Here is a 25942-nt window from a genome sequence, read left to right as displayed (position 1 = left end):
TGCAGAACACTGATGTTTGCTGAGCTGTGCACTATTAAATGACTTCAGAATATGGAATATTGCTAATATTTACTGTTAAATGTATAGTGTTGCTTATTGTATTTAAGAATATGGAATATTGTTACCATTTATTATTGTTCTCTGGTTTACAATTAAATGTACAGAGTGCTACTAACTGTATCTTAAAATCTGCATTACTGCACAAAAGATTTCAGATTATTTTACCACAGATTAAGGATACAGATTGTTGTTGTTCACTGTGTATTGGGTAGTACTCATTTTGATTTAGACTGGTTAGTATACAGAACCCTGTGATGTTTATGGTTTACAGCTGAGACCTAGTTGCAAAAAGTACAGAATATTATTTATTTTAGATGTGATAATTGTCAGTAAACATTCTAAGAAGTGGAAATTGACAGGGTTGTATATAGTGCTGCTCTTGCACAACATTTATGACTTTACTGCCCTCAGGATACTGTCATTGAGCTTACTAGTTTTACCTAACAGGCAGATGCTGCAGCTGATGATGCTGTAAGTCACATAAACATAGGAAGCAGCTTTCCTATTGGGTTAAAGAGCCAAAATAAACCATGAAAAATCCTTTGTCAAAGCGAGAGGTCGGTTGCAGCTTTCATTTTCTTACAACTTTTCGGTGCCCCCAAAAAAAATATCTGTTGTACCCCCCTGTGCTCCCCTACTAAAATTAATCTGGATCATCCCCTGTATATGAGAAGCATAAGAGTGAAAAAGTGTCAATTTTGAAATGAAAGAAAGCAGGGAAAATGGCTACAGACAGTAAATAAATATTATGTAGCTGTAACTCATATCGGTTAGTCAACTCAAAACACATTCCTGTCAGGAGAAAACCTGCAACACTTTGTGTGGACATTTATATGGCCTGTCATTAAGCCCACATCTCTATAATGAGACAGGGAAAAAGTCACAACTGAGTCATTACTGAAGCAAGAGGGAAGATGGAAGGAACTGTTTTCTCACCTCCTCCTTAAATGTTCTTGCAGTATGAAAACTGAATCAGCAGCAGCAAACTGTCTCCCAAGGATAAATAAGGATGTTGGACCAGAACTGCGAAGATGATGAGATTGAGAGAACAACAGGAAGCAACAACCTTCTTGAGAAAGCTCGTTCTCTAGTAGCTGTCTGGCCACGGCAAAGAGCCAGACCATCGAGTGTTTGACAGATTAATGTTCTGGAGCTTGGTCATTTAGGTGCCAAAATCAGACCATTTAAAAGGCAGTGAACATACCAATTTGAGCTTGAGAAGGAAATTGAGAGGCAACGATGCTGCCAAGTGACAAGAAAAATTCAATACCAACTATAAAGTCTGATAGCGACCTTACCTGACATCAGAAATATCTCATTCAGTAGGTTTTGACTCCACTAATATCAAAAATGCCAAAGTGGTAAACACACTGGACTGTATATAATAAAAGCTTTTAAAGAAAAAAAAAAAAACATCACAAAAATAAAATGATTTTTCTCTTTTAATCTCGTAAAGTCTGAGAAACACTTAGCACATTGATAGTAAGTGATGAGTCAGAAACAGGGACTTACAAGACCCCCCCCACCCCCCACGTCAAGTTACATTTACTAAGACACAAATGCAAAAACTGCTAAGCTGAATACATGAATAAAATTCAACAATAAAAAGTATGTTTGTGTATTACATGGAGTACATTGTCTTAGACAAGACATTTATCAGTAAATACTCAAAGTTATAGTTTCAGTCCAAACATGACACCCTGAGCAACTTGGCTGTCAGAATAGCCAGTCTCAAATATAACTCACACTGTTCTCTTACTATGCTTCTCAATACAATCATTTTAAAAATGAAAAAAAGAAGAAAGAAAAGTACAATCTCAGATGGCAAACATCCCATTTGTGGATCTATAACCACACAAGCCATAATACCCCCCCCCCCCAAAAAAAAAAGTCTGTAGTAGAGGAGCTCAAATAAAAGAAATGTTAAAATCATAAACTTAGAGTAAAATATGTATATAACTGTCCAGATACAACTTCTTAATTTCAGATCAGATAAAACAGCTTTAACAAATCAAAAATATTACAAAACAAATACACAAAAAACAAAAAAAACAACACACAGGACCAAGTTGGTTAATAGACCCAAAAATGTTAGGACCAACAAAACTATCAATTAATACAACAAAGCCAGGCTAGTTAAAAGAATATACTCGAGGAACTACTGCTAGTAATTAAAGATACATCAAATAAAAAACAAAATTGGACTAAAACCTTCATTTGGCCTTCCATAGGTTTTCATTCGGAGTTAAGTCCACCAGGTGTCTGTCATTGATGGAATGTCTAAAAGTAAAATGCCTACAAGTTCACAAAAGAGACAACATATTTTGAGACATGGTTGTAAAGCCATATAATCTGCTGTTAAAATATTTGAAGACTCTTCACTTTGTCTCATATCGGCTCATTCCGACATATAGACAAAATATTTCAGCTGTTTAATGCAGCTGAAGGTCATGATGTCACGCCTTGAGCATGACAAAAATAAGCTTCAAAATGTGACTCAGGGAAATATACAAATCAACCCAAAGAGTCAATTAATAGAACGAAAAATAAGCATAGAAGTGATTTTAAAAAGGTTTAGGATAAAATTATTTCAGCCTATGTTATTTATCCACAAAAACAACCACCTCCCACAATTCATTTCTGGAAGAGTTGAATTCCTAGTACAAGATGGACAAGCTGACTGGTCTTCAGTCTCAGAATAATGAGGGAATCTACAACACCAGTGAGATAAATAGGTCATTTCCTTTTCAAGTTCTACCCAACAATGCAATGGCACTGACACTGCCTGGGATCAATGAGTTAATGTACAGTAGGGTGACAGTGGTCGCCAACAGGAAATGAGCTGTATATGCTCTACTCAACAAGAGCATCTGGGGCATCTGCAACCCAGCCGACACAGTGATAGACAGCAGAGCACCTCTCCAAACCCCCAGCCACAGTTGTCAAGTGTATAAGCCTACAGTGTGTGTCTAAGTTGAAAAATACCAAATTTCACTTCAGTCTGGCAAGTCCCCTGGTTCTTACTATTCAATGTAAACCTTATTTTCTAAAACTGGTACGAACAACAAGTAACAGCTCTAATGCATACAGTACATGGCTCCGAGGTTTGACGTCACCCCGTCACTCCAGCCTGGACTACAAGATAAAGCCTTGCCCAAGGGCAAATCTGACAACACTGCCGTGAGTTTATTCTTTGCTAGCAAAATTTAAGAACCCTCTCAATAGTAGTGGCATATGTGCAGCCTGCTGCCTGGATCATTCTTCCCTGGGCTGAAGAAAGGGTAGACAGGCTCTTCAAAGCAGGTGTCAAACATGTACAGTCTCTTCATGGTTACAGCGTCATAGAAACTGAGACGCCCGTTGTCGTAGTCCAGGTACACACCGACGCGAGGAGAGTTCCAGTAGTCGGCCACCAGAATACGCCCGTCCTCCCCGTTGGCGTACAGCCGGTCCTGGAGACACAGGCTCCAGTATCCTGCAGAGGGAGTGAGGCTGACGAAACCCTTCCGGTTGCTGCACTCAGTGGTGACTCCCAGGTACCACACACCTTTGTCCCTCACATCCACCTCCCAGTAGTGTTGGCCGCTGGCGTACTGGGCTGTGGCAAGGACGCCACAGAAGCGGTTGAAGCGGGAGGGCAGGTCCGGCTCCTGGTTACGAACACGGCCCTCCTCCACTTTGGTGTCAAAGTCTGAGATAAGCAGGTTTGGGTGAGCGGTGTCGGGATCTAAGGTGAGGTTCTGAGGCACTACACACAGACAGACGGTGAAAGATTAGTTCACCTTGAGTTGAAGCTGGCAGTATATTTGGGAGGAAGATTTCCAGCCTAGAAAGAAATGGATTTGGCATCCACTGAAACAGGGTAAGTAGGCTGTTCAGGCACTTTGTTAGGTTTTAATTCAAGTACAATGATTCTTCCAGCTAGTGTCTTGTGATTAGTTATGTTTGAATGCAGGTCCTTTAAGCTACATTTGTTTCTACAATTGATGTAATTCTACTGTAAACAACATCGATATCCACATCGTTTGTGCAGTCAAAGTATATACCAGATGTTTGAAACAAAAGGCACCATTATGTTGAGTAATATGCATGACGAAGCCTTCACTTCCAATCAGATGTGACCTTTCAAACACCGGAGGAACACTGCTGTTTGCAGTAATTGACTTCAATTATCCCCCATGCTGAAAAATATTGATTAGGATATAAATTTTGTTCAGCTTGAGATAAAACTCCTGCCTTCCTTCAGAAAGTACTAGATTCCCTGAACCCACAATATTCTTGCTGTGATGGAGCACTGCTAACAGCAAACTAAATAACCTTTTTGCACATTAGCTTTACTGTTTTTTTTTTCAGTGCTGACTACTTTATTGAAATATTAACTACTTAAAATACACATACAAATAACACAAACAAGGAACAGCAGGAAGATAAATCTTGTAAACGCTGTCCCCTGTGACTGTCAGTCCTACATGTCAAATAGCAACACTTCAGTGTGTTGGACTCATGCTGACTATCGTGTAAACTTACTTGTGTGCAGCACGTGCATCATCTTCTTCCACATGATGAGCTGAAATGGCCCTGAGAAGTCGGTAAATTCAGTCTGGCAATTAACTGGCTCGAGAGGTGTGAAAGGCTTGCAATGAATCACTCTAAAATAAAACATTGAACAAAAATTATACAATGCTTTATTTTGTACAGTTTAATTACATATTTTAAAAAGAATGAAAGCTACTTACTCATTGAATGTAGCAGCAAGGCTCTGTTAAAGCAAAGGAAAAAAGAAGTTAATCTTGATCTCATTTTCAAGGAGTATTTTGTTTACAAACAGTCAGTGGTGTTTTTAACGTGTCATAAGTTATATAACATGCTTTTGAAGTTTTGGCTCACACCAATAAAGAGCATAAAAGGCATGCACCTCCCACCTTCTGCTGTTTCAGGGATATTTTTTCAAACAATAAATAAATTCAGTGCAGTAGTTTTGGTGAGATCCTTATTCCACACTAAGAAACAGTTATTAGACAGTCAATATGAGCAACTGACCTCAAAGCTACTTTTTCCGCCGATGTGGCTGTGGATATCAGATATAGCTTTGTCCACAATTGCTGCTTCTGTGTCCACAATCTTCATGTTGTCTTCTATAACAGCCATGGTGGCAACCTCCTCAGCATCCAGGCTCTCAAGCAGACAGTCCCTTTCATCTAGCAAGAATTGGACCAAGGCACCGACATCTGCTTCGATCTTCTCTTTGAGCCTTTGCTTCTTCAACTAGAGAACGGAAACATTATGGTGTCGTTACATTACATTTCCAGTTAAATTCATGTCCACACATTCATGCACCTGTTAAATAGGAGAGTTACATGTCACTAGCAACAACAACAAAAAAAAAAATCTAGAATAAAATAAGGTTGGCTTCATACCCTCACTTCACTTTTAGTGCGCTCGTCAGTCGTTATGACCTTGACACATTGAGACTTCTGCCAGTTGAGCTCCATTAGCCTCACTTTCAACTCCATCTGTGACAAACATACAACACATGAATGTGTGCAAATATTCCATAAACGGTGAATAAGATGTGTATCAAAGGACCCACAAGCTCCAATCTCTTTGCCAAATCTATTACTCCGGTAAATTAGTAATCCTAGCAAATTCATAGATTTAAATTTACCTTCATGTCGTTGACAACTTCTGGCACTGGGGCCACCTCATGGTGTCTGAAATGACATTAAAACAATGGCCAGGCAGTTACATAGAAATTCGTCACACCAACCCAAAACTCTCCATGCGTTCTGTTATGAGACACAGAAATATTTTATCTAGATCTTTCTTTCCAGAATACACCGTGTGGGACCTTGAGGTCCTTTGTTAACCACTGAAAACAGATTTTAATAAAAATGTTAAAGGCGTATTTGCTTCCTAGCTCTCTTCAAAATTGCCTTTGTTGGCACATTACTACATCTGATAGAGTCTTACTGCCACCAACTGTTGATCACTAAAAAAGTGTTCATATCCAGAAAGGGAGTGAATCGTGCAGACTCGTCTATATGCATCCTCATGCACAATAAAACAAAATGGAGACCGAACTAACAACATTTCTCCATAGCACTATCAGTGGCCAAAAACTCAAAACATTGGAGTCATTTTTACCTGATGCATTTGAACAAACTGTGGATGCATGCGTCATGAGCTCTTGCCTTACGTAAGGTCTCATTTGTATTTATGTTGACAAGGTGCATTCCATGTGACCTTTTGTTCTGTAATTAATCCAGCCTTGACAGAACTTTGCCAAAACTCCTGTGTTGTTCAACATACCCATGTACATTTGTGCAGTAACATCAAATGTCCTTGCAAGATACCACTATCATTGTAATTAAAATTCATCTTTATCACTTCCTTCAACGAATCATTGAGTCCCAGTTGCTGGATGCAAATTTTTTGGAAAGCCTGTTTTCTTACACATAATTATAAAAAGCACCATAACATAAATTTAAGACAGTGACAATAATAAATTCTTGAAATCAAAATAACAGCTGAAGATCCATACGATCATTTGGGAAACAAACTGTCAGTCATGAAGCAAAAACAAAAACTGACCAAGATAAACATCTATCCATCCCATTCATTATCTACACACCGCTTAATCCTCATTAGGGTCACGGGGGGACTGGAGTCTATTCAGGCTGACTGAGGGAAAAAGGCAGAGGACAGCCTGAACAAGTCATTAGTCTATCATAGTGACACGTATACAGACAAACAATCACACTTACAGACAATTTAGAGTTACCAATTAACCTGAGCATGTTCTTGAACTGTGGTACCCAGAGAAAACCCACACATACACAAGGAGAACATGCAAATTTCTAGCTACAAGGAAAAAGTACTAAGCATCAAGAGAAACAATTAAAGTTTTAATAGTGCAAGTTTCTATACAGTAATATTATGTTCATGCTATAGCTTGATGAGAGGATGATTCTGCAACAGTCTGCCCAATAGTAAAGACACTGTAGTCAAAACTTCCAATGTTGACATCATTTTTGTCCTTGGTGCATTCCTTCTCAGTCCTTATCTCACTCCTCCATTTATACCCAAGTGGATATCTTGTTTTTCCTCTTTGATAGTAGCGACTGTCCTGGTGCACTATGATAGGCCTGTATTTAATTCAGACATAGCTGTTCTGCTAAACTTTAGGTATATCATCCCTGCCACAGTCCTTATTTTCAACAACATGCCTACTTTGTGCTGAAGTCATTAGGACATAGGAAGGAATCACACTGAATCCCCTGAACCACATACCTTGTGGAAGAACAAAAACAAACAGTTCTAGATTCAGTTATCTTCTAAGTATAAACAACAACACAGAGATAACGGTTTAAATATCAGAATAGTATTTAAATAATTACTGCATTTCCTGAAGATGTGCAAACAGAACAGTTTAATACACACATTTTCTTAAAACTACATACTGAAACCATGAAAATTTCAAAATTCCAACTAGATGGCAAAAAGCATTTATGAGTCACCATTATTTTGTATACAAGTTGTGTTTGTAAGGTCAACAGATAAGCCAAACTGAATTATCACTCAACAATGCCTGTAACAATAAGACAGTTGTTGTGGTGGTAACTGAAAAGCAATACAGCAAGAAAGCCACTGCTAGCCAGCTTAAAATTCGAAACAGGTGTGTTTTACAACCTTAAGAAGAAAACGTAGTATGGAACTGTAAAGACGGAGGGAGAAAACGGCAGTCGTAGTGGCCCAATAATTATTTCCAAAGCTGCGTTTCTTACAGTAATGTCGTTTCTTGTATCTGTTTCAATGGCAAATTTGCTGAAAGGCTCAGAAACCTGATAAACACTGTTGATCAGATTAATCATATACAGATACTCCAGCCTGATAAAGAAGCAGTCAATGAAATATCATTTGACTACTGTCACACAATGGGAATATGTGGAAGTCACAGTTCACACACCGAAAATGCACCGAAAATGTGGCTTGTGTAGATTATTTTAGAATGGCCTTGTCTGCACAGGCTACTTGACTGAGCAAGAAAATAATAAATTTCCAAAAGAGAAACAGAGTTTTGGCCAATGCTTCCACCTAATAACATTCCTATATAATATAAAGAACACAACCAACCTGTGTGCTCTTGATTCCCTGCAGACTACACAGATAGGCCTCTTGTCAGTCTGGCAGTACAGCTTCAGTTCTTCACCGTGTTGATCACACTTTCCATCTACTTTAACGGGCTTGGGGGGACATTACAAGACCCCAGACAGTCCAGGTCGTCCAGTTTGGCCACCAGGTTCTGCACCAGGTAGTTTTTAGTGAAGGTCCTCTTGTTGAACACCTGAGAGAACAAAATAAACCAACTGATAAAGACGCAGACACCCGATTTAACCAAGCCTAATGGCAAAAATAAGCTGTTTACAGTGCGTATTGTAGCATCTCTCGCGTAGCTAAAACAATCGAGTTAGTTATTAGCAACTCAACTGCTGACAATTTAGCTAACATTAGCTAAAGCCAGCTAGCCAGCTATCACAGCGGTTGTAGCCAGAAAATGCACTGCGTGGTTATTTTTACACCAACCGCCAGCCAGACAGAAGCACTTCGCAGTAACACAACCACAACGGCAACATCATATAGAATTTGCCAAATAAACCCACACAGCAGAACAATTCAGACACCGTGTATGAACTTACCGTTCGGCACTGAGGACACTGGTACCCGTAGTCTCCGCCATTTTCATCCCAGTGCATACAAATGCAAAAGCGACAGAAATTGTGCCCGCACTTGAGTATGACAGGGTCTTTGAAGAAGTCCAAACAAATTGCACATGTGAGCTCTTTCCGCAGGTCGTCTCCAGCTGCTCCAGCAGTCGCCATGTTTACGAGCCAACAGCAGCACAACACTGCCACTGCAGGAAGTGAAGAGAGAGGAGGAGGGAGGCGGCCACATTTGTGGTGCGTCAGCCTGTCTTTTAGCCAATCAGATTACTCCCTCTCTCTCACACGTATACACAGCAAAACAACATGGAATCAGAAATCACACTTTTGTGACATTTATAAGGGCTGCGAAGAGAGCATTTTAAACCTTTGTCCTCCACACATTGTGTAGGCTGACACTCACTAACATAGCAGTTGGTTTTACTTTACTTTCTTCACTCCTAATCATCAACTGGTTGATGTCATTTGTCTATTAATCTACACTAAACAAAAATATACAGCATTTATTAGTATTCAACCCCTTTGAAAATGTTCCTGTTTAATTGCTTTTTAGCATTTAATTAACATAATTTTGGGGGCTTTTTTGACAAGAATTTTAAGAAAAAAGACTCTTTCATGCCAAAGTGAAAACACCCATCCATTACCTAGACACGGCTTAATCCTCATTAGGGTCGCAGAGGTGCTGGAGCCAATCTCAACTGACTTGGGGTGAAGGCAAGAGACACCCTGGACAAGTCACCAGTCTATCGCAGGTCTATATATAGAAACAAACAAGCGCGCTCACATTCGCACCTACAGAAAGTTTTAGAATTACCAGTTAACCTGAGCATGTTTTTGGACTGTGGGAGGAAGCCAGAGAACCAGAAGAAAACCCACACATGTACAGAGACCACATGCAAATTCCATGCAGAAAGATCACAGGCCCAGGTAGCTGCAAGACAAAAGTGCTAACCACCGAGTCACTGTGCAGTCCCAAAGTAATGTCAGTACAAAATAACCTAAATAACCCAGCATCAACAATCTATATGCTTCACAAATGTATGGCACTATGCAATGCAAATGGTGGAAACAATTGTTACTGATTTGTGCTCTATGACCACCCCCTCATCCATTATCATTTCCAGTATAGGGAGTACTTGTTTTTTTATGATATCTATTTTGTTGTAGAAATGCCGTATGGTGGAACAAGATTCCACCATGATTCCATGTGACACTGCTGAGTTGTTATTGAAGCCCATTTTTTTGGACAGTGGCCTTCAGCTCGTCTGTATTTATGAGTCGGGTGTTTCTCATCTTCTTCTTTAGATGGGATTCTATGGGGTTCAGGTCAGGTGAATTGGCTGTCCAATCAGCCAAAGTAATACCATGGTCGGCAAACTGTTTGGTAGTAGTTTTGACTCTGTGGGCAGAAGCTAAGTCCTGCGGGAAAAGGACATAGGCGTCTTCATAAAGCTTGTCAGCAGATGCAAGCATGAAGAGCTCTAAAATCTCCTGGTAGATGGGTGCGTTAACTCTGGACTTATAAAACGTCAGCAGTTGAAATGGCATCCCAAATCATCACAGACTGTAGAAACTGGATTTTAAAACAGCTTGGATTCTGTGCCTCTCCACCCTTTGAACAGCAGTTCAGTTCTTCTTAATCCAGATAAGACACATCTGATCTGATCTGGTTCAGGAGTGGCTTGATATCAGAATTTGACAGTTGTAGCTCCTTTTCTGGAGACGTCTGTGCTTGGTGGCTGCTGTTGAAGCTCAGCGAGGTCCATAGAGGATGAGGAGGAAGACACAGAGAGGCACACTGAACACTCAGATGACTTAGGTTATGAGTAAGGTTCATGTCAGGAGTTGATGTCAGGAGAAAAGACACTGACAGAGCAGCAGTACATGCAAGCAGTGCCAGCATCAGTTCTGAGCATTCTCTTTGATTTTAGGGTATATATTGTAGTTGACTGAGGGGTCAAGTTTAGATTACAGACCAATATGGAGACAACTTTTCTGCTTAGTCATGGCAGAATAGACAATATCTAACCTTGACCAGAGCAGAGTATCCTGTCATATCTTCCTCCTACAGCATCTGCTGGTCGGAAGATAATTTGGTATGACATCAGCTAACAGCTGCAAGGAAATATTTTAGAAAGGGGAAAGAGTAATTTTTCCTTAACAGTGACTCATGCACTGACATCAGTCCAGTCTTTGTGAAGCTCTACCAAGTTCTTAAATGGACTTTACTTGACAATCCCCTCAAGGCTGGAATCATCCTTGTTACTTGTAGAACTTTCCCTACCACAGTCTTCCCTTTCAGTCAACTTTCTATGAATATGTTTGGATACACTTGGGCCTGGGATCTTTCTGCATGGAGTGTGCATGTTCTCCCTGTGCATGCCTGGGTTTTCTCCGGGTACTCCGGCTTCCTCCCACAGTCCAAAAATACGCTGAGGTTAATTGGTTACTCTAAATTGTACGTAGGTGTGAATGTGAGTGTGATTGTTTGTCTGTATATGTAGCCCTGTGACAGACTGGCGACCTGTCCAGGGTGTCCCCTGCCTTCGCCTGAGTCAGCTGGGATAGGATCCAGCACCCCCCGTGACCCTAATGAGGATAAAGAGGTATATAGAGAATGGATAGATGGATATTTGGATACAGCTCTGCTAACAGCCATACAAGTAATGACCTTTTGGTGCCTTCTCTCCTTGTGGAGGGCATCCATTCTTTCCAATTTTTGTAGTTGTGTGCACTAAACTAGACTGACAGATGGACTGTATTTTTACTATTAGAATAGCAATCTATTCAAACTCAAAATAAAACATTCTAAGGTTTAGAGACACTGAATTTCTAATGTTCATGAGTAATAATTAACAAAACTGAAAGAAAAATGGTTAAAATATTTTATGTGCAATAAATCCAGAATATATAACATTTCTATCTTCATAAATAATTGATGGAAAATATTAACAAAAGTGTTAAATTTTTCTAAGAAAAAATTTAACTAATTCATTACCTCATACTTTTCTCCAGGTCAGTCATAATAAGCAAATACACAAAACTTTATGTCTGTGGTCATAGCAACCGTGTGTCCTTCTGAATTCTTATTTCTTGTTATGAAATAATTGTAAACACATAAAATATTTGCAGCTTCTAGCATCTTAATTCATTGATAGCAACCTGCAAATCACTCGCAAGTTTTCCATGTCTCTAAATGCTCACAAAAGCATTTAGAGACATGTGGCAATGTAAAGCATGCATTATGCTTTTTCTTGATTCATTTAGCTTTGTAATTTTTTTCTGCCTATTTACCAAGCCAAAACATGGGCTTTGGATGATGTCAGGGGAGCAGTGAAGTCCATTTAAGTGTTAAGGCTGAACTTTGACTGAAATCCGTAGAATCTTCCCTGTACCTTTGAATCTTTGCATTAATACAGATTCAATCAAAAAAAAAAACTGCCAGTAGGCACCAGTAAACAATATTTATTCTTAAATACATATACTTAAAAACCCATTCATAAAAAGACACAAAGTGAATATCAAGTTTGATTGTGCTAAAATTGTCCAATACATGGGGATAACTGGCTGTGGGGTATACATTACATTGCATAGCTTGTACTGGCATGTGAGGGATGTGACTCGAAAAGTGCATTTGATGTTAGATATGATGTTATTTCCAAATTCATCAGGGCCAAAAAATAACAGTAATTAAAAAACACAGGTTTTCAGCTGGTTATTAGTTGTATAAATCCTCACATCCCTCGCTGATTCACACCTCAGCAGATTTCCAGCTCATGTTCATCACATCAGCTAACCCTGATGAATATTCGAAATAATTACACAATGATGACTAACAACACCATAATAAGACAATTATTCAGGAACACTGATCTCAGCATGTTGTATATCCATAGCAGGGTAAGACACAGGTTTAACAACACATATAAACAAGGAATTTCACCAGTGACATCAACAAAGAAATGAGTTTATATCAAATGTGAGTTTTTTTCATGGTGACATACTGATCTGTAAGCAGCTATTTTGTTTGCATCGTTTGTTCGAGAAAAAAAAAAAACATGAGTCAGAACACTGAAATCCCACACAGCACTAGTGACAAATAAAGCTTAGAAGAACATAATGTGAGAAGAACAAGGGTCAGATCATTGGATATGGATACAGCATTTGCATGTTCACAGCACCGCACTTATTAGCAGTGTAACAGGGGAGTTGAAAGTGGCTCTGTAGAGATTCTCTTCAGTCAACAGTAGTAAATTGTGTTACAACACACAGTCCATTCGCTGTAAAAGAAATAACTCCTGAGATGAGTGTCTTTTTACATACATACGTTTTAACCAGTGTTATTACCAAAAAAAATGAAGAAACATTATGCCCTATTTTTTAAATAAATATGACAATGTCAAAGAAACACATAGTGAAGCAACGTCACTGTGAGGATGGAGTAAGCATGGCACTAGGAGCAGAGATGAACTGTAAAACACACAACAGAGTAAATAACTGAATAAAATATATGAAAAAAACATGAACAACCCAACTCGGCAGCGATAGAAATGCTTAATACATCTAGGAAAACATTCCTCATCATATGGTAAACAAAATAAAGAACATTAGACATGATAAAAGAATGAAATGCTTGGATGGTTTATAAACATAAATTCTGTCAGTAGTGGTTTTCACCTCCTGGAGTTCTGCAGGTTTAGTTCACAGATAAGAAACAAGTGGCGCCATCTTGTCTTTATATTTTTCATCGCACAATGTGTAATCCAGTGTGTCCTGTGCCAGCAAATGTTTCCTTGACAAAACTGTAATGGCACAGTTCACCCCAGAATGAATATTAAAGTATATACTGCAGCATAGACCCATCATCAATGTTCTGAAGCCAAACAATGAGGCTACAGGTCCAATTTCTATTAAAATCCAGCATTTACTTTTCATTTTCCAAATCAATTATATCCTCTGCCAGCGGATAGTTTATAACAATTTTAGGGATGGTAAGTGAGACAATACAACATGTAATGGACATTTGCATCCATCATGCAACTGTTAGACTTCTAATACTTAGAATGCACTGCAAAATATCTGTGCAGAATCTATTTTATCCATTGCGAGCTGTAGAAAAGATGGAATTGTTGCACACACATAAGCACTAGAGCTCACGAACTTCAATGAATTTTTGACCAGCGTGGCAGCAGGTCAATAACATCTTCTTTCTGAGGTGAACTGCTCCTTCTACTATGAATCCTGACATTATCTAATTCGCTTTTGCCGAAGGTACACCTGCGGTACAACATCTTCGACATGGCCTGACACTTGCTCTGTGAAAAGGGTTATCTTGGTGAGTGGGACCGTCCTGAAGGGAGAGTTGCTCCAGGCACTTTAACACCATAAAGCCAGTAAGAGAGACAAGGAATACCATGCTACTATCAGCACAAGTTGGCGTGTTACATAAAAATCAGCAAATTTGACTGCTGTGCTGTTTGCTGCTGCTTGCTATGATCAAGGTATGTCATGGATTCAACATTGTAAAAATCTCCCCCCCATTAACAGGCACACCTAATAACGCGTCTTTATTTTTGGTGTTGTGAAAGTAATTCAATACCAGTTTTTTTTTTAAAAGAAAATCCCAAAAAAATATAAAAGCCCCCACATATTCCCTACATCTCATTGTCCATCAGTCCATCCATGCATCCGTTGCTCAGACCTCTGAGCTGTTGTGGCAGTCTTGCATCCTCACCACCAGCATGGGCTCCGTACTGACAGACCCTTTCACCACCTCCTGCACTCCCTCCCTCCATCCCTCCTTCCCATCCTTCTGTCTGGATCTCAGCACCAGTATGATGGTGACAGTAATGAGGACAGTCAGCAGCAGCCCCACCAGTGCCCCCACCACGGTCACCAGACCCTCCTCTTCCTCCTCTGTGTTCAGCTCACTGTGTTCCAGCCCTTCAGCAAACAGCTCATTCGACCCAGCTGACCTACGCTTGGTTCGGTCCAAGGCGATGTGCATAATGTTGGTACCACGGTTGTTGTCTACTCCGATATCTTCGGCGACTGCTGGGACATCGGCGCCAGTTGACCTCCTCCAGCGATGGCCTTTTGAGCTTGACGAGGTCAAGGCGAGCTCGTTGCTGGAGGAAACCAGGGAGTGGTACTCTAGGCTGCGCTTTCCAATGCCTCTGTTGGCATTCTCTTTGGAGCGAACTGTGTAAACGGTGTGGATGTACCATTCCCGGCCGGCAGCAACCTGAAGAGAGCAAGAAGTCGGCATATTTTTGAGCTATGTTCAATTTAAAACATCACAACAAGAACAAAGGCTGAAAGATGGCACACGACAGAACAGAAACAGTGCTGCTCAATTATCCAACATGAAACTGCAATGAGAATTTTAATTAGCCATTTTTCATAAACTTGGCTCTAATACCAGGAATTTGGGTTAGTTTAAGACTCTGAATTTCTGGCAAAGGTATCCCAATTCGTGAGCCTTTAACATAAAATGAAAAACATGATGCAACACGAAACATTATATCAGTCAGGACAAAACATTAAGCACAAGGATAATGTGACAAAGTCTACAGGATAAACTCCATAATCTCCTCATACATTTGCAACGCTGCCTCGCTTCATAACTGTGTCTCTCACTAATACATGCACAGTCAAACTATTTGAAGTTGTATACATTTTAGAGCAAAATAGCTTAGTGTTCTAGCAGCATAGTAAGGATAAGCATAAATATAAAGGTCAGTCATTGACTATAAGAAACAGTAAGCCATAGGATACCTGGAACATTGCTGTAGAGTCCAGTCTAAAGCCATCAGATCCTGGTTGTCTAACGAGCGACATGGCTGATGGATCATCCACTGCCAGCACAGCATTAAAACTGACGTCGCCAAACACCCGTGCCTGAGTCTCCGGCTGGGCCTTGTCCTGGAGGGGTGTGTTAGATTGAAGAGAATAAAGGAGGTAAAAATATTGATTGCAAAACACTATTTTGCACATGTCAAGATGCCTGATTATACTTACAAGAATCTTAAATCGATAAAGCAGTGATGGGGAGTCAGCCAGGCAGCCAAATTGGAACTTGGTCGGGTTGTACTTGGGTACGTATCCATCAGCACCAGTGCAGAGGAACACCTTCTCTATGCTGCAGAAGAAGGAATCTCCCAGGTTCTGCACAGGGTCCACCATGACACGACCATATATTGTATCACCTGAAATATGAGAAGAAGAAGACGTGGAGCCTGAATACTAAAATTGTATTTGAGAACATTGCTTGTTTCAATGCCCAATGTGTGCATTTTCTACTGGTCCAAGTAACTACTATTTTTGGTGCATGTCAAACAACCAAAAAGCAATATTAAGATGAATCAAAAAGCCAATTTATTATTACCAAAATGTTAATGATTGTCTTCCAGGCTTGATTTTAACACAGCATAGCTCTAAATCCAATGCTTTTTTTTTTGCATAATCTCACACGTCAGTTACTTTAAATAGCATTCAGCAATACTTTAAGTTTTATAACTTTAACTAAGTGCAGAAACTACGTAACTTGAACAGTGATGCATTAGCTGCAATGTGTCAAGCAAAGCATGGACTGTACTGACATAAGCGCAACCTAATGTCTGCCTGAAACTCAGAAAATCAATCAAAAATGTGGCCTTAAAGGTTCTCCAACTAGGAGTATAGTCCTCTAAATATTCACCGCCCAGTTTCTGTAAGTCTTTCCATTTTATAAAACTCACCCTCAGAAAAGGCTACGTCACTCTCTTGACCGAAACCCATTGATCCATCAGAAAGCCACAGGCTCCTCTTGGACAGCAGGAACATTTGAGTGTTCAGACTGAATTCCACTGCAACCGGGTCGCTCACCTAAGGAAATCACACAGATAGATAGCAAGTAATAGCATAATGAAAGAAGACAATGTGCTAATGACGGACACGGGAAGAAAAAAAATCTTCCTTTAATAAAGAAATGTTCCACTTTTGGACCTTAGAGTCTACATTAAGACTGCCTTACTTGCTGGAATCGGATGTCTAAGTCGAAAGTAACTGGTTCTCTGGGGCTGCAGACAGGTGGAACAGTGTATTCCATATTCAGGGCTGTTGTACAGGGGATCAACTTCACTGTGTAGGTCCCAGAGTAGTCTCTCACCTAAATGCAGCAAAAGGGACAAATGTATTTTAGAAAAAGTCAGTCTGCTGCCCTTCCAGCCGCTCAGGCACACAGATTTACAGAGTGGATGTCACAAGTCGTGCATCAGGGCACAAGAAAATTGAATGCGCTCTTACTGCAAAGTCAGAGGTGAAGGTCCACTGCTGGACTGGTTGGTTGTAGGTGGGCTCACTCCTCACTAAGGTGAGGTTAAATGTCAGGCCAGGGTGGTCCACACTCATCACCATGGATGACATGGAGGATGCTGTGGGATTTTTGAGAGGAAGAATTTATAATGAAGGACTGAGACAAAACCATAATGAATTTCAAGGAATATCAAAAAAGTCAGTCTCACCGGCTCTTTTTATTCTGCCTGAAGAATGTGACTCCACGAACAGACCCCTGAAATGAGCCTTGGTGCGGAAATTTACCACCAAACGTCCCTGATCATTTATACGCATGCTGGTAGGATACAAAGCACCTGGAAAGAAAAAACACACATTCACTCTAGACTCTACATGAACCACTTTACTTGTACACAGACAGTCTTGTGTCCAGAAGCATGAACTATAATCCTCCTTCTGTCTTGGGAACTTACCCTGCAGCTCTGCCTGCGGGGGGCTGCCGATGCCGTCCTTCCAGAGAATAGCAGTGTCGTACACAAAAGTGAGGCGCAGCTCCGACTGCAGGTCGAAGTGCTGCCAGCCGCCGGTGCCAACAGGAGAGTGGAACACATAGGAGACATAAAGAGGCACCCGGAGGGTCACGTAGGACTGGACCAGGTTCAGCACCTGTGAAGATGTTTCAGTCAATAATGAGTAAGGAAACTGCTGTTTTCAATACGCTAAGTGGATCCGTTGAGGATATGCTTTTCTCTATGGATATGCTTTGGTCAAACTTAAGGCTAATAATTGTGTCCAAGGCTAAAATTTAATATTGACAAAAGAAGCTGCTTATTCTTGATAGTTGGTTGAAGCCATAAGCATGGAATCCTTACAAAAAAATGACAAAAACGCTGTATTATCCTTTCAGGGTAAGGGGTGACTGTAGGTCGAAAAGCTATAATAAGTGCAGAGAAGATGTAACAGATGAACACAACGTTCTCCTCCACAAGGTGTTTGAACTCTTTCACTCCTACTCAGCATTGTCAAAGATGCAGAAGAGACTTCTTGTGTTGGACACAGTGGGCAGTGATGTGGGCTTGTGCAGTTGTTTTCTATTTTTAAAAAAAAAAAAAAAAAAAAAAAAGCTTTTCTGCTAATCATTAATGAGGCACATGTGACTCCCCTTCTTGATCATTTGCAGTGAACTGGACTCAAAACAATAATTCGGAAAATAGAAACAATATGGAAATTAAAAACTGTGAATTCTGACATTGTTCTCTTTCTGTACACCTTTAACAGCTAGCAGCTCACCACTATAACCCCACAGTGCAGCACCCGTCTGAGAGGTGCACAGAGGAGGCTTCAGCATCCTGTATGAAATTTCTTGTTTTCATCAACACACTGAGAAAATTGTCAGTGATGGCAAACAATGGAAAACTTCTAACTTCTGCCATTATGCTTGAGCAATCTAATTTACATGTTCTGGGTTTCATGTCGATGATCAGGTAACCAGTAGTTTGTTCTGCAACCATATATAGAGAAAAGTTAATTCTTTCAGTTCTGCTAGTATATTATGAATAAACATGCAGGAGGAATGGAGTTACTGTTGGTTGTTTTGCTTGAGGAGAGAAGGTTGCTGCTGATATTTTCTGTTTCATATTTTGTTTTTATTTTTGCAAGGTTTCTGTATAACCTTGTTTCCAGTGTCAGTTCTACTAATAAAACCAGACTCTACAGTTTACACTCGGACCAAAGCTCCTGGTTGTTGATTACATCTGAGCTGCTTTCGGGGCCCCTTTGAGGCTGTCATAAATAATCTCACTATTAAATTCCAAATTTCCATTCATTGAGCTGACATGGTTTAAAGTAAGGGCATACTTATTCAATAAAACTTAGGTAAAACTTATACTGAAAGTGAACATCCAGAGGCTTGAGGCTGCCTCTTTAAACTGGGTGAGACTCTCGCAACTCAAGTCTCTGATAGATATGACCAGATTTCCTGAAGACCTGCAGCACATCCACATGTGAGGTTGTACATCCAGCCAGTTATCAATAAGCATGTAGTTGTCTGAAAAAAGTGATGCAACTGGGCTGGTGATTTAAAGCAGTAACAGGCATCACAAGCAAGGTTTGACATAGTGTCTAACTACGTACACTACCGTTCAAAAGTTTGGGGTCACTCAGGCAATTTCATGTTTTCCATCAAAGTTCACACTTTTATTCTTGTGCTAACATAATTGCACAAGGGTTTTCTAATCATCAGTTATCCTTTCAGCACGATTTCTAGCACAATGTAGCATTAGAACACAGGAGTGATGGTTGCTGGAAATGTTCCTCTGTACCCCTATGGAGATATTCCATTAAAAATCAGCCGCTTCCAGCTAGAAAAGTCATTTACCACATTAACAATGTCTAGACTGTATTTCTGATTTAATTTAATATCATTTTAATTGAAAAAATGCTTTTTTTTTCAAAAATAAGGACATTTTTAAGTGATGCCTAACTTTTGAACAGCATTGTATTTAGAATGTTTATGTCTGATTTTGTGTTGTTGAACAAGTTTTTAAGCTACGTGCTACTACTATTATTTTTAAACTAAATTGTTCACCTTTTTGTTTGACAAAAAATAACTTTTACAGTTCTTAACACCTTTAGAAATCATTCACGTTATCAGGAAATCTTAAATGTAGTTCCAGATAATCCACCACTAGGTGTCTCTGCTCACCAACATTGTTTCAATAACTTTGACTCCTAACATTTGCACTGCTGTGTGTCTCCACACACGTTTGACAAAGTCAAAGCTTTTCTTGGAAAGTGATTGAAATTGCACAACATTATCTTTGTTTGACTTCAAGTGAAAACGTGTCAGCTTGCCCTGTCAATTGCCAAACTGCATAATGAGAAGGAGATTAACGGGGAATAGAAATTGAGAAAAGCAATTTGGCAGAAGATGATTCAGGTACAAAAATAAATGTGTTTCCTAATCCTTTTATTCCTCTTCCTTCTCTGATCAGCCATTCCTCATCACCTGTGAACATATATTTTAACATTCACTCTTATTTCTAAAACTGCTGCTGAAAGCAAAGAACCATGATAATAATGGTGTGTTACAATGTTTTAGCAAATGGAGAGAATCTCCCAGTCTAATACATCTATCGCAGGGTCTCTGCAGGTTAACTTGCGAAAAAACTGAACGATGATTGTGATGTTAACTGAGAAACATCTACCTTTGTCCTGCAATTTTGCTGTAATATAGCAGTAATTTAACAGCCAACTCCTACATTCAATTTATTCTAAATAACAAACTAAGACTGTGAATCACTGGCTTTCTAAATAGGAAAAAAAGTTTTTTTTTACTGTCTTGAAATGTCATCATGGTCTTCCAGAAAAAGGAAATAGCTCACCACTTATGTAAAAATACAAAGCTGTCAAGAAAAAGCGAGAGCAAAACACTGATTAGGATGATTAAACCCACAATATAGTGTTTGGTTTTGACATTTGTAAAAAGAATTTGACATTTTCTTTCTGTTCAGAGGCAGCTGAGTTATTTAATATTTCTGTGCTTTATGATTTGTGCAGGGCTGCACAGTGGTATAGTGGTTAGCACATTCGCCTTGCAGCAAGAAGATCCCCGGTTCAAATCCCGGGCTGGGCCTGGGATCTTTCTGCATGGAGTGTGCATGTTCTCCCTGTGCATGCGTGGGTTTTCTCCGGGTACTCCGGCTTCCTCCCACTGTCCAAAAATATGCTGAGGTTAATTGATAACTCTAAATTGCCTGTAGGTGTGAGTGTGATTGTTTGTCTGTATATGTAGCCCTGCAATGGTGTCCCCTACCTTCGCCTGAGTCAGCTGGGATAGGCTCCAGCCCAGCCCTTTATCCTAGTGAGTATAAAGTGGGGTATAGAGAATGGATGGATGCATGATTTGTGCAACCTGGTGGAGCTGCAAGGTAGTGACTGCTTCCTCTTTTTTTCTCCTTTTCTTTTCTTCCAGCACTTCTTAGAATAATAAAAAATATATAACCCAAGTGACACTGTGACAGAGATCTCCCTTAATGAAGAGGGCTTGAGGTCTTGTGGATGACGGGCATCATGTGTAACTAATGTGTGCAAGCAGTTTCTTGCTGTGACAAGTAAATTCTTTTTTTTTTTTTTTTTACTTCCTTGCCATATCCTTCTCTTTCATACAGACACAGGGAAAAAACACACATTCAGCAGTCTGATCAGCAAAAAGAAGCTCATAGATCAAAGGGTGGATGAACACAAAGGAGCAGCAGGACATGAGCAAGGGAGCAAGGGTCTGTCTCCTGATCCATAAAAACAACGAGAAGTGGGAGAATACTGCAGCGCCGTAACATAACAATTGCAACATCTGCCGCAATGATGCAACAGCAGCAAACAGCGACTGGAAGTTTGGCTAACTGACAGCTGGCCATAATGCCAAAACTTAACAGCACCATCTTCTCTGGTGAGCTCAACAGTGATGGAAAAGACAAACTGTGCGGTAACTAAGATTCTTCTTGTTGGGATGACTCCAAATGAAGTGGTTTTGTTCTCTTGATTTTCCCAAATGTCATGTGAATCTGAGCTTTAATGCTCCATATCGACAGCAGAGGTGAGAATGAGGTTGAATGACTGGCGGGATTGCAAGGCTTTGTTTAACTGTGTGTGTACTTTCGCACTAAAAGCTATCAATCACATGCTGATGTACAGAGCTGGCAAACACACAGTGAATGAGACGCAAAATGCAGGCAAACAAATCCGATGCCGTTCTGTCTGTGCGTCCGTTGGGAGGCCGGAAATAAACTGAACGTACAGACAGAAACACACAAAGGTGGATGCAAAACACACACACAAAGGCTAACAACCAAACAGATGTACATACAAAGCCTAGATTGGAATTTATATGTTGTGGACAAAGATACAGAAACAAACACGCACACACACACCTGTCCATCAGTTCCTATGGTTCCTCCACAGTCTGTGAGCAGCTCAGACATGTGGTAGTAGCTGGTAAACTCCCAGAGGCAGGCTTCCAGGTTGAGGTTCCTGTAGAAGCGCAGTGTGCTGTTCCCCCGTAGAGGGCTGCTGAACTGATACGGCGCGGAGTCTCCCATGCTCTCAGGGCTGCGTGCCGAGGCGGTGATGAAGCCGTGACCTGTGGTGACCTCATTGTAGTCGAGCAAGTTGGAGCAGCGATGGTTTCCCACCCGCATCCCGTCGGGACTGAGGGTCAGTTCAAAGTTCATGAGAGGGTGAGTGGAGATTACCGGCAGCATACCTGCGAGGCAAACAGAGACGATCCTGAGCATGTGTCCACAGCTAAGTTTGACTCAAGAGACATTATTATTATAAAAAAATACAGAGGGGAAGAGATAGTTGAGGGGAGGGGAGGGGGGGATTAAAGTGATGAAAAGAAAAGAGAGGGAGGGACAACAGGGAAGAGGAAGATGGAGACCTGGAAGAGATGAAGCAGAAGGAAACCGATTAAAAATCAAGAAGGGAATGTTAAGTAGCGGGTGTGCTGGAGGGCTTTCGACAGTGGGATTCAATACAACCTGGCGAGATCTATATTCTGGTTGTCACACTCCTGAGGATCCCGAGACGTGAATATTACACACAGTACATTACACTTCACTTCATCTGTGGTATGAGTCCTGCCTGCCTCCAGCTCCTACCTACCATCTATGTGAGGCATGGTGACAGTCACTTTGATGAGGTTGGGGTGTTTCGGGTCGTCTGCTCCAGTGTAGCGTAGCTTGGCAGAGAACGGCTCAGCACCAACAGTCCCCATCTTACGAGGCTGACACATACCTTTACATGACAGCAGAGTAGAGACATTTTAAACACACGGACAGACAGCAACACGCAGGAGGACAGCATCTACAGCTCATTAGTTATGTAAGTCCATCTTTAGCAGTTTATAAATATACAGTTATATACTCATACATCCATGCTTTTCTCATAACCTGCATGAACTACTAGTGAATCGGGCAGTGATTTCCACATTTCTAAGAATACTTTGTGACCACCCTGAGAGAGCGAGTGTGAACTTGTTGCATTCAGGATGTGTAGGTGGAATGAGTGCAGCATAAGTGATAGCATAGCAACAGCAAAAGAGAGGGCTTTTTTTTCCCTTCGAGAAGAGAATAAGAGCTATGACCCATTCACAGCACATAGTAGCAGTATTGGATTATGGTCTGGTGGGGCTGTTGTAAGCAATGAAAATGGTATAATTTGCTTAGTCTTATAAAATATGATACATGGTGACAGATTCCACTAACGTCAGCTACAATAAAATGATACTACATCAGTATGAATAATAAAAAAAATTCTAATAGTATTTTATTACAGGCCTTTTACTTTTTGTTTTTTACATTGTGACATTACTACTTCTCCACCACTTCATCATTTGATTTAGAATTCTTAAAAAGCCAAAAGAAAGCAATAAAACAAAAGCTGTATTATCAATTTAAAAAAAGTTCTCATTGTCTTTTATATGGTTGTACTGTAAGCGCTATTCCTGAACACTGGTGACGTGTGGAGAACAAAGCTCTTTTCTCACTGCAACATGGTGCCTAATCCTAGTTGAATCCTTTCTCTTAAAAAGAAATAAAAATAAACCCACACAAGACACAGTCACGGATTCATTCATTGTTCGGGCCTCACCTTCCTCCTGGCTCACAGTGACAATGGGGCTGCTGAGCTCTAAACCCTCATCCCCGTTAGAATTAACAGCCCTAGCGGCACACTGGACCCTGGAGCCTGCCTGGAAGTAGACCGAGTCCAACGTGATCATCTTGGAGGACGTAAAGAACGTGTCAAAGTCCGCCTCCCTCATGGGACTGGTGACGCCATCGGGGCCAGCTGGGGCGCTGATGAGCCAGCGGTAGCGGGTCAAGGTGTTGTTGATGTGCTCGCTGACACAGATAGAGCCCGTCTTGTCATAGTCCGGGTACTTTGTGTTGCAAGCCTGCAGGATGGATAAGCAATTTAAGCAGGAGTGGGTGTGAAGGCAGGGACAGCAGAGATGGGGAAGATACGGCAGATGCCCGAGGACAGACAGAAGGAGATGGCGGTAGAGAATACAAACGTGTAAATGACTGTTGCCAGGGAAATCCAGATGTTCCAGTGTGTTATGTTTCCTTATTTGAGCCTTTACAAGTTGCCGTTTTATAATTAGAAAGACGGAGCTGTTGGATGGAGAGCTGCAGAATTTCTGTGGATTTCCTTTTAAACCTGTTGACACTGAGCCCCCTGGAGCAGCACTCAACACTTCAATTTTGACAAGACTACTTCATTGTGTCTCTCCAGGGAACCTCCTACGCAGCTGACCACAATGCAGGGAAATAAACACACCGGCTCACACACACACACACACACACACACACATAGACTCACAAACACACACCCATACACATTTTCTGCCACGTACAGCAGCCACCTGAGGAGCAAATGACTTAACACATGATGAGAATCCATTTAAGTGTCTCCCTGAGCCTGTTTTTCAAGAGTGAAAGTGATTCTCCTGTGTGTGAGTGCATGAGGACTGCAGCCTGCTACACCAAACTGTGTAATGTGTCTTTTAAGGACACACTTGCCAACTCCTGGAGGATAGTTTAACTTTGGCTAAGAAAAAGTGTGGCTCCTGAGGGTAAACAAATCCACCTGTGGAGGAGGTGGGCCCTGATTAAGTCCTGCTACCTTCATTAAAGGGAAAAAGTTTAACTGTTATGTTCTCTCTATTTTTTCTTTTTTTTTAGGATGAGCATTTCAATTCAGCTCCAAAGATATCTCCAAAGCCACTTGCTTCCCTGAATATTGGCTCGACTCACAGTGACACAGATGACTGGGTATCCGGCTGGTGGGTGGAGGTTTTCTGGTGTCCTGTCGACATCATCGTAATGGAGCAGCGACACCACGCGAGGCAGCGAGGGGAAGGTGACGTCAGCCATGCTGTTGGCCTCCTCGATGTAAACTATCACTTTAGTCACCTGTCACAGAAAGAAAAAGATCCTTAAGACTGATGAAAATACTGACACGGAGATGTTTGTGAAACAAGACACCGTGAATTGCCATCAGTGGATGTGTCGAGGCTCATTCCCAGCACCTCTTTGTACTCCTCTCTCTCATTACTTCCCTCCTTCTGCCTCTTTTACTTCTGCTCTGTTCTTTTCCTTCCAAGATAATCTATTATTTATTGTGAAATGTTTTCGCTGTGGTTTTGCCTGCCACTACTGTAAAGTGTTGTCTGGGGCAGGGCACACTTGCTAAAGAGATCCCCGATCTCAATAAATATGGGTCAAATCAGAAAAACAAAAGCTTGTCATAACTGGCAGCCTGGATTTTGTGTGTGTGGTTTTTGTGTGATAGCTAAGAACAAGCACATTTCTGACCTGAGTTTCAGCCACCATGTTTTCATCAGGCTTCAGATGGAGAGTAAACGCTTCCCTCATTTCTCTGACTCCATCAAATAGCACCTCCACTTCCACCGCATGCTGCTTATCCCCCTGTTTGAACTCAATGTCTGGGCGCACACACACAGAAAGAGAGACACACACAACCACCAAGGGAAGCAGTTAAAATGTAGCTCATTAACTGCAGATGCAGCACACAATACGGCACAAGAAGATCATTATCACAAGTGCAAAGTATCAGTTTGCATTACATTTTTGTGGCAATAAAGGTGACATCAAGGCCAAGTTTCCTTCTTTTTTTATTGCTGAATTCAGAGTTTCACAGAGAATGAAAAGGCAGATTATTCCAATTCACGTTGTATTGCTTCAGAGGAATATATCACTTAGCTAAGAAGCATTGCAGGTTTCTATTTGCATAGTGCCAAAGGTGGTCCATCTCCTTGAGAAGTAAGTAATAGAGCTTTGCATTGGAAATGTGCTGCAGTGAGAAAA

The 25942-nt window shown here is 40.8% G+C and overlaps 2 protein-coding genes across 2 annotated transcripts in view; both read right to left on the bottom strand.

Moving 5' to 3' along the window:
- Positions 1-1489: 1489 nt before the first annotated feature.
- Positions 1490-9011, bottom strand: trim47 (tripartite motif containing 47). Its single transcript, XM_022209951.2, is given in 9 exon segments — positions 1490-3808; positions 4588-4709; positions 4797-4819; positions 5101-5325; positions 5478-5573; positions 5726-5771; positions 8194-8308; positions 8311-8404; positions 8757-9011. Coding segments are annotated over 9 exon segments (1434 nt in total). The 5' UTR covers positions 8940-9011; the 3' UTR covers positions 1490-3278.
- Positions 9012-12229: 3218 nt separating this feature from the next.
- frem2a (FRAS1 related extracellular matrix 2a) overlaps positions 12230-25942 on the bottom strand; it is a 63994-nt gene continuing 50281 nt past the window's right edge. Inside the window, 13 exon segments of the mRNA XM_022209962.2 lie at positions 12230-15024; positions 15558-15704; positions 15801-15988; positions 16520-16646; positions 16795-16929; positions 17067-17194; positions 17285-17410; positions 17528-17720; positions 21983-22314; positions 22716-22847; positions 23703-24006; positions 24869-25027; positions 25430-25560. Coding sequence (XP_022065654.2) covers positions 14476-15024; positions 15558-15704; positions 15801-15988; positions 16520-16646; positions 16795-16929; positions 17067-17194; positions 17285-17410; positions 17528-17720; positions 21983-22314; positions 22716-22847; positions 23703-24006; positions 24869-25027; positions 25430-25560 — 2651 coding nt within the window. The 3' untranslated portion in view covers positions 12230-14475.

This window comes from Acanthochromis polyacanthus, chromosome 17 (assembly GCF_021347895.1).
Source record: "Acanthochromis polyacanthus isolate Apoly-LR-REF ecotype Palm Island chromosome 17, KAUST_Apoly_ChrSc, whole genome shotgun sequence".
Classification (NCBI taxonomy): domain Eukaryota; kingdom Metazoa; phylum Chordata; class Actinopteri; family Pomacentridae; genus Acanthochromis; species Acanthochromis polyacanthus.
Note: the sequence above shows the minus strand (reverse complement) of the source record. Positions and strands in the feature narration are given on the sequence as shown.